This window comes from Eubalaena glacialis, chromosome 9 (genome assembly GCF_028564815.1).
Source record: "Eubalaena glacialis isolate mEubGla1 chromosome 9, mEubGla1.1.hap2.+ XY, whole genome shotgun sequence".
Lineage (NCBI taxonomy): Eukaryota > Metazoa > Chordata > Mammalia > Artiodactyla > Balaenidae > Eubalaena > Eubalaena glacialis.
The window spans coordinates 117,585,350-117,595,782 of NC_083724.1; the positions used below are offsets into that span (position 1 = coordinate 117,585,350).

Consider the following 10,433-nt stretch of genomic DNA (forward strand, 5'->3'; position numbering starts at 1 on the left):
CTCATTGAAGGCCATCAAGATACTGGTTGTACCTGTCAGGGGTCTGGGTGGAGCAGACCAGGCCTCCAGTTCAGGGGAGAGGCAGCCCACCAGATGCAGCCAAGACACCTCAGGTCAAGGTCTTTGTCCTTCTGGGAGTGACATGCGTGACCAGTGGAAAGGCCACTTTCTTCTCCTGTGCTCCATTCCATCCTCGTTTAGCTCCCCGGCCTGAGCTGAAGTGTGGGACCAGCCTGTGGGGAGAGCCAGCCAGCCAGAAGCTGGAAGTCGCCTGCCCTGGGTATTGGGAAGGAAATTTCTTGGTAGCGGCTCAAACCGTAGAGTCATCTCCGAGGAAGTGTATGAGCCTAAGCGTTCCTGGCTTACTGCCCTATTCGAGGGGTTGGTTTCCCCTGAAGTCCTGGTTTGTGCTGGTCTAACCTTTTCTCACCGTCTCTGGAAATTTTAGGGTTAGCTTCCCCTCTTCTGGGCCAGCAGGACTCTCAGAGAGCCCGGGGGCTTTATTTCACGGAGCAGGACGCGGGAAGGGAGAGGGTGCACCCGTGCCCGGGGCTCCAGCTTTGCGGTTTGCTGCTGTGTGGTCTCGGGAACATTTCTCAACTGCTCTGCACGTCCGTTTCTACATCTGCTCTTTAGGCTGTGAAGGATTTTAGAATATCTGGTCACTCGCTTGACCGGCTATTCGTTGAGTAACCTGCTCCAGGTTCGAGAACTGAACTTCGAGACTTCTTTGCACACAACCTTAGAAATCAGGGTCTGGGACTCGTGTGAACATCTGGAGCTCGTAAGCAATCACTTTCTGTGTTTCCCGCTAGTACTGAGCCCAGTATGAGTTCAGAGGTTTCAGACCCAGAGGCGACCTGAGGTCTGAAATAGCCGTCATTGTCCCTTCAACCGGCCTTTTGCAAATTCACACGCCGGGCCTGGTGCTGCTTGTGAAATATGCTGTAATGCAGCTTTTGAGTATCTGGGGGCCGCGGGGGAGCTTAAGGAACTGCCACCCCTGCCAGCTCCGGGATGGTGCATTGCTATTCTCCTCAGAACCACGCCTCGGCTCTGTAAGATGAGCTGCAGTTTGAGAACAGAACTGCTCACATGCCTGAAACAGGAGGGGAGAGGGCAGGGCACAACCTTTAAAAGAATGACATAGCCATAGGACATGACAAAAACTGGTTAGAACTAACTAGATCCAAGATGGCGGAAGATTCGACTCCCAGTGGACCTTGAGCCTCATTCTACGCTCACTGTAATACATCAGCATATGCTAAATGCCACCGCTACCGGTGTCATGACAGTTCTGAGACTAGCCACAAAAGGCCAAAAAGTGGGCGATGACCCAGTTCCTGGAAATCCCTGCCTTTTCCCTTGAAATAGTTGGAATAATCCTCCCACTCATTAGCCTATGAAATTACTCAGCTCATAAAAACTAACTATGCCATATTTTGGGGCCTCTCACCTTCTGAGATGGCCCACACTCTGTGGACTGTGTATCTCTCTAAATAAATCCACTTCTTACCTATCACTTTGTCTCTCGCTGAATTCTTTCTGCAACGAGACATCAAGAACCTGAGCTTCACTAAGTCCTGAGACCAGGTGTGTGATCTCAATTAAAAGACCGTGGATTCATGTCCCAATTTGGATTTTGTCTGGGTTTGAGTTCTGGCGCATGGGTTCAAGTCCCAATCTGAGTTGCACAGTTTCATATCCAAACCAAACCACCAGCATATGCAGGAGTCACTATTGTCCCAACAGGTTGATTCCAAGGTGCTTCATGTGTTATGGAGCCAGAACCTCTCTGCTGGTGGCTTGTGGAGAAGAGCTAAGAAGCAGAGGCTGTCTCTGGACCTTGTGGGCAGGATAGCCCACCTGGACCTGGCAGGTGGAGCTCACTGCTGCTCTGCTGTCACTCCGGAGGGGGAAGAGGGTGGGGAACACAGCCCGGGAATGGCCCGGCCCCGTGACACCCCGCCATGCCACACGCAGTCCTGTCTGCTAGGGTCTCTGGGCGTGTGCCCAGCATGACTGGCTGTCCTTGTGCAGACAGAAGACATGTGATTCCTGCCAAAGGTTGGTCTGGGGCTTCTGCTCTTCGGCTGGAACTCTGAGCACCCAAGGGTAAGGAGCACATCGTCTTGCTCATAGAATGCTTCCTTTTTCAGAGTCTGGCACAATCCCAGTGGTGGTGGATGTAATAAACACCTCAGGGGGACGCTATGACCCGGTTCTGTTGCACGGAGTTCTGACTCCTGGACCCGACTGCTGGCCAGAGAGAGAACACGAGAAGGATGCCACAGAGGCGCCCCTTGATGCAAAACTGCTCCCCACCTTTCCAGCCTCGCACCCCACTTGCCCACCCCAAGGACACTTGCCCAAGGACAATTTCTCCCAGTGTGGTTTTTGGAGCCCCTGAGATACAAAATTGGGAACTGGGTAGTGAAAGAGAAGATGGGAAGCCTCGGGTGGATAAATTAGGAGTCTGGGATTAACAGATACACACTACTGTATATAAAATAGATAAACAGCAAGGACCTACTGTATAGCACAGGGAACTATATTCAATATTTTGTAATCTATAATGGAAAAGAATCTGAAAAATTTGTATATATATGTGTGTGTGTGTCTACATATATATATATGTATATATACACACACACACACACACACAACTGAATCACATTGCCGTACACCTGAAACTAACACAACATTCTAAATCAACTATACTTCAGTAAAAAAAATACATCGAGTTAGATTCCTCTACTAAGTAATTGAAAGGTGGTACACCTTAATAGTATAGACACTGGATCAAGACTGTCTGGGTTCAAATCCAGTGCTAACTAACTCTTACTAGTTGTGTGACCTTGGAAAAGTTTCTTCATCTGCAAAATGGGAGAAACAATAGAGTTTTGGGTGAGGATGAAGTGATTGAATACGTGTAAACCACTTAAAAGTAGGACTGGCATGTGTTAAGCTATTGTTATTAGGCTCAGTGGATGTCACATCCTTGGGCTTGTGGTCACGTATTGATCAATTGATTCTGAATGGGATATAGGAATTATTGATTGGAGATTGGAGGGCAGAAAATAGAATAGGAATGCCTTTTGCCACAATGCCCCTTTAGAAAAACACATCTGGAATTTTGCCAGTAAATTGGTTAGAATCTGGCGCCCATTTGCTACCCATAGCTCGTTAGCCATCCTTACGCACAGATTGGAGGTCTTGTCCTTTTAGCCATTTGCGTATCCTTTTAATGCGGACCCATGAGGTAGGCTCATGTTTCATAGACCTGAGGGGGAGTATGTCTCTTCAGTTTTAGGCAACAAGACAATACATTGTGACAGTAGGCAACCCATTTCCAACCTACTCTACAGCCGAAGAAACATCTGCCCCCAAGCGCAGTGCAAGTACGAACTTCCACTCCATCATTTCCAAACAAGTCATTCCCTGAAGGGGAAAAGAACACACACACAAGAAAGAAAAAATCAGTCTTCAAGAGGCTGGGGGAGATCTTAGGGCTGTCCTCTCTTTCCTGGTGAAGGACTCTACCCTCTCACCTGCTGTTACATTTCGGCGAGGGCCGCTGAGTCCAATGCTAATCGGAGGAAGTTGAGGGAAACAGGAATTTGGATAGCTGGAAAGTGATCTCTGCATGTGGTGAAATGGGCTCCCCTCTCTTAAGCTTTGGCAGATTTTCAGGATGTAGCGACAGATGAGCAGGGCAGGGGCCGAACACCACTAACCCACCTCTTGCTCCTAGTCTGCTGATTTATCTGATATTGGTGTCTCCCTGCTGGGCTTACACCAATAGGGCTTTTCAAGTACCTCAGTCCTTGGAAGATCCTCATTTTCATGATCAGACCTGTACCCATCATCTTACCTGAAGACAATGAGATCACCAAGAGGAAGAGTAACCCAGAGAGACAGAGCCTCATCATTTAGGAGGGCACAGAGCTGCAACTTCCTGGGGGTGGCTGTCTGGGAGGCTCCTTTATAGCGCTGGGCAAGGCTGGGTGGGGCTGGACGCTGGCCTCATTCTATCTGGAAGGACACCCAGGGGAGACAGGCTTCTTCAGGGTTAGAGGAAAAAGAGTCCCTAGGCCATTCTGTGCTACTTCCTCTTCTACAAATCATGGGAGAAGAAGGGACTCAGTCAAGGCAGAACAGGAGCAGAGACTAGGCACCCTCATGCTCAGGCCTGGGCACTTTCCCTGTAACTTCAAAGGTACACTGATGGAAAAATGGCAGGAAAATGTCTGCTTGTTTTTCCGGTCCAACTGAGAACACAGGAGCCCAGAGAGGTGATGTGATAAAATACAGGCTTAATTTCAGGCCAGAAAAGAAGTCGGCAGGAATTTACAGTGTTCCAAGAAGCAAAGGCTCTCAAGGTGTCTTGACCTGACCAAGAGTTAGGTAGGTGTTCAGACATAGTGGAGCAGGGAAAGCCTTCTCTTCGGATGCAGATTTATTCTCCTGTTGGAGGTCCATGCTGCAGGGAATCTTTCCCCCAGAAAAGTTCGCTGAGGGGCTTCGTTTTCCAAATGGCTGATATAAAATGTTGGCTGGAATTTGGCAACCTTGAGGGTTCTGAGAAAGATTCTCTTTTTGGAGTGGGTGGGTTAGAACCCTCTCCTGGCCCCTGAAGGAAGGGGAGTTCAGTGCTACAGGAAGAGCCAGTTCAGTGCTACGTTCAGGGTTGGCTGCCCTCTGTCAGGAGTGGAGTAGAACAATGCTTCCCCGGAGCTACAGGGACGTGGATCTGGGGAAGGGTCATTAGGTCTGCCTCCTTGGAGGGATGGTGGGGGACCGAGAGTTGAGAAGACACGAACTTAGGGTTTATTCTTGCCCCTGAGGCAGGCTTGTACCCAACTGACCCACGACTGTAGGATTCTGAGTCTGTAAAGTGGCAACAGAGCATAGTTTTATTGATTACACTCCGTCTTGCAGTAACAGGCCGTTGGATAAATTATTTAGCATCTCTGAGCTTCAGCGTCCTCTTTTCTTTCTTTCTTTCTTTTTTTTACTATTTTTAAAATTGAAGTATGGTTGCTGTACAATATTATGGAAGTTACAGGTGTACATTATAGTGATTCACAAATTTTAAAGGTTATACTCCATGTATAGTTATTATAAAATATTGGCTAGATTCCCTGTGTTGTACAATATCCTTGTAGCTTATTTTATACCTAATAGTTTGTATCTCTTAATTCCCTACCCCTGTACTGCCCCTCCCCTCTTCCTTCTTGCCACTGGTAAGCACTAGTTTGTTCTGAAGATCTGTGAATTTGCTTCTTTTTTTGTTATATTCACTAGTTTGTTGTATTTTTTTTTTTAGATTCCACATATAAATGATAGCATACAGTATTTGCCTTCTCTGTCTGACTTATTTCACTTAGCATAATACCCTCCGTGTCCATGTTGCTGCAAATGGCAAAATTTCTTTCTTTTTTATGGCTGAGTAGTATTCCATTGTATGTACATATACACCACATCTTTATCCATTCATCTGTTGATGGACACTTAGGCTGCTTCTTGGCTACTGTAAATAGTGCTACTATGAATATGAACTCTGGGGTGCATGTATCTTTTCAAATTAGTGTTTCTGTTTTTTTTTTCTTCAGATAAGCTTCCTTTTCTCTAAAAGTGCATTGTAAGAGGTTTTTTTGAGGATGAAATGAGATAGAGCTTGAAAAACGCATCACGCTCTTTCTGGTATAGATTTCCTTCTTCTCCTCTCCTCCTCCTCCTCTTTCTGATACTCTTCGTGCTTATTCTGTATTAAATCCCACCACCACTATAGCCGTGTTTCTTTCTCTTCTGCAGACCCTCTCCAAGAGACTTCTTAGTGAATGCAAAATGTTGCTGGGAAAGTTTCATTCTGGGTTCCAACAATGCGTATGGTTGAGAGCACGGCTGTCGGTTGGAATGGGAGTGGGAGAGAGATGGTGGGCTAGTGGACTAGAAATATGGAGGTCGGTGCTAGATCAGGGCTGAGCATTCCCTTGCAAGTCCCCAGGAAAGGCTCCCAGGAGACCCTGCACTGGGCATATGATTCCCGCCCACGGAGCCCAGGCCATATCCTGACCATCTGCTGCCATAGACATAGCATAGGCTAGTAGTGACACCTCATTCTTTTAGAGGTGGAGGAAACAAGGCTCAGATTGGTGAATGGGCTTGCACAAAGGAAAGAAGCCAGCTGTGCGCTGTGCTGGCATCAAATGTTCAGCTGTCTTAATACTCGGTTCGGAACTCTGTCCTCCATATATTTTAGATTGTTCAGTTGTGCGTTGGGGAATATGGGAACTATGAACCTAACATTTTCTAAATACTTCTGAGTCCCTCCTACACACAGTTCTGGAAAAGCAGATCTAATATGTGTCTGGCGATCAGTATGTGTTCAGGACAGACTCTTTCCTTTCCACCCACAGATGTCCTGATTAAATTACCGTCCCGACCTTCGGGCAGGAGTTTCTCCTAAGTGAGCCAAGTGTTCCCACCTTCTGCCCAAGGTCTTCTTGGGCTAAGCTGCCAGGGAAACACAAATGGATTTAGTGTTGCTCTGTTGGTGCTTTCTTCCTTTATCTTAATTTGCTAGAATTCTCATGCCCTCCTTATTATCATCTTTACCTTTGAGAAAAAAACATCCACTGCACATCCTATGTAACCCTAAATGAATTACCCTGTTTAAGGAGCACGCTTCCTTTTCAGTTGCCTCATTCACTAGTCAGACCCTTCCTGAGTGCAATGACTTAAACTCCATTTTAAAATTATGTTTTTCTTTCCCATTATGGTTTATTACAGGATATTGCATATAGTTCCCTGTGCTATACAGTAGGACCTTGTTGTTTATCCATTCTATATGTAATAGTTTGCATCTGCTAACCCCAAACTCCCAATCCATCTCTCCCCCACTCCACCCTTGGCAATCACAAGTCTGTTCTCTATGCCTGTGAATCTATAAAGTCCATTTTTTAGAGCAGTTTTAGGTTCACAGGAAAATTGAGTAGAAAGTGCAGACAGCTCCCTCCTGTTCCCACACGTGTACAACCACCTCCACTATCGACACCCTGCACCAGAGTGGTACGTTTGTTACAAACGACGAACCTACATTGACACACAGTATCCCTCCAAACACTAAGTTTCACCTGTGGTGTTGTATATTCTGTGAGTTTTGACAAATGTATAACATCTATCCACCACTGTAGTATCATACAGAATCGTTACGCTATCCTAAAAATCCTCTGTGCTCTGCCGTGGTTCTTATTTTTAAACTTTTAACATAAACTATTGATAAAAGATGAAATTTAATACACATAAAGAAAAATGAACAAATCATAGACGTAGCTTAGTGACTGACCATACAGCAAACACTGCGTAACCACCACTCAGATCAAGGAAACAGATGTTCTCCAGCACCACCGACGGTCCTAGTGCACCACTGCGTGACCACAGCCCACTCCCTCCCTCATAAGGGGGTTTCTGAGTGCACGCTCTGGATGAGCTGGAGCAAACGTCCACCCGCGCAGCACCTGCTTCGGTTCCTGGCGGGGTGGAGGGGCGCAGGTGCTGCGGCGGCCAGCGTGGGTGCGCTCAGAGGCTCCTGCCCCTGCGTGTGGACTGCAGGCTGGGGTGTCTGCAGAGGCTGTACGGCAGGGTGAGGGATACCCTTGAGGCGGACTTGTAAGGTGCAGCAGCACGAGGCGGTAAGTTCTGCAGAGCCGGGGGAACGCCTCCAGATGGGCAGCTGTCAGTCAGACCTTGCTAGGCAGCGCTAGCCTCCAAAGTCCACAGCCAAGCAGTCCGGGCACTCAGACCCAGGTGGAGCCAGATGGCGAAGAGCTGGACGAGGCCCAGACTGGCATAGAGCACTTGGCATTCCTTGGAAGCCTCGCTGCCCGCGTGGATGAGGTCTCATCTGTGCTAGATGGTTAGGTGTGTAACACGGAGGGCTTCCCTGAGCCTGTGGAACTGCTGGCACAAAGTAGCCCCCAGCTGCAGGCTGGGACTGATTTAAGATGGCATTGGTGGGGGGCACTCTCATCCCGGCCACCCGCTGCTTATACTGGTTGGTCAGGTGAGCCTTTCTCTGGGCCAGGGTGACACACAGTGGCTTGGAGCCCACGATGCATCCGCTCAGTGACTGCTCCGCTTTGCCTCTTGGGGGCATGTGGAGCAGACAAAGCCAAACCCTTGCTTCTCCCATCCTCCCGCGTCCCCTTAGGACTGGCGATTGATCCAAAAGGAGAAAACTCTTCCTGAACTTCTCATCATCACTGGTGTCATCCAAGTTCTTAATGTAGAGATTCACCCCCTGACAGCGACTAATTCTCTCCTGTTGCAGCTGTTCAAACTTCCGCTTTAACGGGGCCTGCCGGTCCACTTTGTTCTGTGCACGGCCGAGGAAAATGACTTTCCCACTGATTGCCTTTCCATTTGTCTCTTCCAAGGCCTTATTGGCATCCTGGTGTTTTTTGTGACTCACAAAGCCGAAGCCTTTGGATTTCCCACTGGGATCTCTCACTTACCTTGACGCTTAGGGTCTTACCAAACTGGCTGAATAGCTCTTTCAGTCTCTCATTATCCACCTCGTCCCCAAAGTTTTTGATGTAAACGTTGGTGAATTCCTCGGCTTCCCGCTTGGCTTCCCGCTCTTTTCGAGACTTGAATCTGCCCACAGACACTTTGTGGTCACTGAGGGTCATGCCCTTCATCTTCTCGATGGCTTTGTCGGCAGCCTCTTGGGTCAAAGGAATAACCCTTAGGGCCGGTCTCATCACACCCTACCTTGCAGGACAGAATGTTTCCAAAAGCAGAAAAAGAATCACGAAGTGCCTTGATACGTATAGATTTGTCCAGGTTCTTGATGAAGACGTTTCCCACACCAGGTTTTCTCAAAGAGGGATCCTCTGAGGCCACGTGATACGGGTCAGCTTTCCCTTACTCACATCGAAGTTCGTGGTCTCCAAGGCCCGCTCAGCCGGCTGCTGGAAGTGGACGCAGGCAGAACCCAGGGAGTGGCCCCCACGGACGGACAGCACAGGCCCCGCAGGGCTGAACTTGGCTCACAGCGAGGCCTCGGTGATGTGAGAGTGCAGGTTACCCACACACGGGGGGCCGTGGGGTAGCCACTGGCAGCAGCGCTCATCTCCCCAGCCCCGACCGCTCCCAGACCTGCTAGGAGGACTTCTTAGCGGGACCACACAGGACAACAGGGGCTCTGCTCGGAGCCGTGGCCTGAAGCTCAGAGAAGCTGGAGGGGGCTCCGAGGACCAGAGAGAGGAGTTCGGGGCTGGCTCCCAAGAGACTGCCAAACCGCAGGCTCTCAAAGCTCATATGGCCCTCCCTGGGAGTCTGTTAATATTCAGCTGTGCTGGTCTGAAGCAACGGACAAAGGATTAATCTCCAAAATATACAAACAGCTCATGGAGCTCAATATCAAAAAAACAAACCACCCAATTAAAAAAATGGGTGGAAGACCTAAATACACATTTCACCAGAGAAGACATACAGATGGCCAAGAGGCACATGAAAAGATGCTCAACATCACTAATTATTAGAGAAATGCAAATCAAAACTACAGTGAGGTATCACCTCACTCCGGTCAGAATGGGCATCATCAAAAAGTCTACAAACAATAAATGCTGGAGAGGGTGTGGAGAAAAGGGATCCCTCTTGCACTGTTGGTGGGAATGTAAATTGGTGCAGCCACTATGGAGAACAGTAAGGAGGTTCCTTAAAAAACTAAAAACAGAACAACCATAAGACCCAGCAATCCCACTATTGGGCATATACCCTGAGAAAACCATAATTTAAAAGGACACATGTACCCCAGTGTTCATTGCAGCACTATTTATAATAGCCGGGACATGGAAACAACCTAAATGTCCAATGACAGATGAATGGATAAAGAAGATGTGGCACGTATATACAATGGAATATTACTCAGCCATAAAAAGGAATGAAATTGGGTCATCTGTAGAGATGTGGATGGACCCAGAGTCTGTCATACAGAGTGAAGTAAGTCAGAAAGAGAAAAACAAGTATCGTATATTAACGCATATATGTGGAATCTAGAAAAATGGTACAGATGAACCTATTTGTAGGCCAGGAATAGAGATGTAGATGTACAGAACGGACATGTGGACATGGGGGAGAAGGGGAGGGCGGGACGGATTGGGAGATTAGGTTTGACATACACTACCATGTGTAAAACAGATAGCTAGTGGGAACCTGCTGTAGAGCACAGCTCAGTACTCTGTGACCACCTAGATGGGTGGGATGGGGGGGGTGGGAAGGAGGTCCAAGAGGGAGGGGATATACATATAGCTGATTCACTTCATTGTATAGCAGAAACTAACACAACATTGTAAAACAATTTTACTCCAGAAAAAAAAAAAAAAGAAATGAAAGAAAATGTACCACCTGAGTTCAGTAACCAT

At 47.9% G+C, this 10,433-nt stretch overlaps 1 protein-coding gene and 1 pseudogene across 1 annotated transcript; both read right to left on the reverse strand.

Moving 5' to 3' along the window:
• Positions 1 to 3,268: 3,268 nt before the first annotated feature.
• Positions 3,269 to 3,929, reverse strand: DEFB136 (defensin beta 136). The gene is made up of 2 exons (XM_061199258.1): positions 3,875 to 3,929; positions 3,269 to 3,441 (listed from the first exon to the last, which is right to left on the reverse strand). The coding sequence occupies exons 1-2, from the start codon at positions 3,927 to 3,929 to the stop codon at positions 3,269 to 3,271; spliced, it is 228 nt and encodes a 75-aa protein (XP_061055241.1).
• A 3,530-nt stretch (positions 3,930 to 7,459) lies between these two features.
• Positions 7,460 to 9,139, reverse strand: LOC133097409 (polyadenylate-binding protein 4-like; annotated as a pseudogene).
• Between the last annotated feature and the right edge of the window lie 1,294 nt (positions 9,140 to 10,433).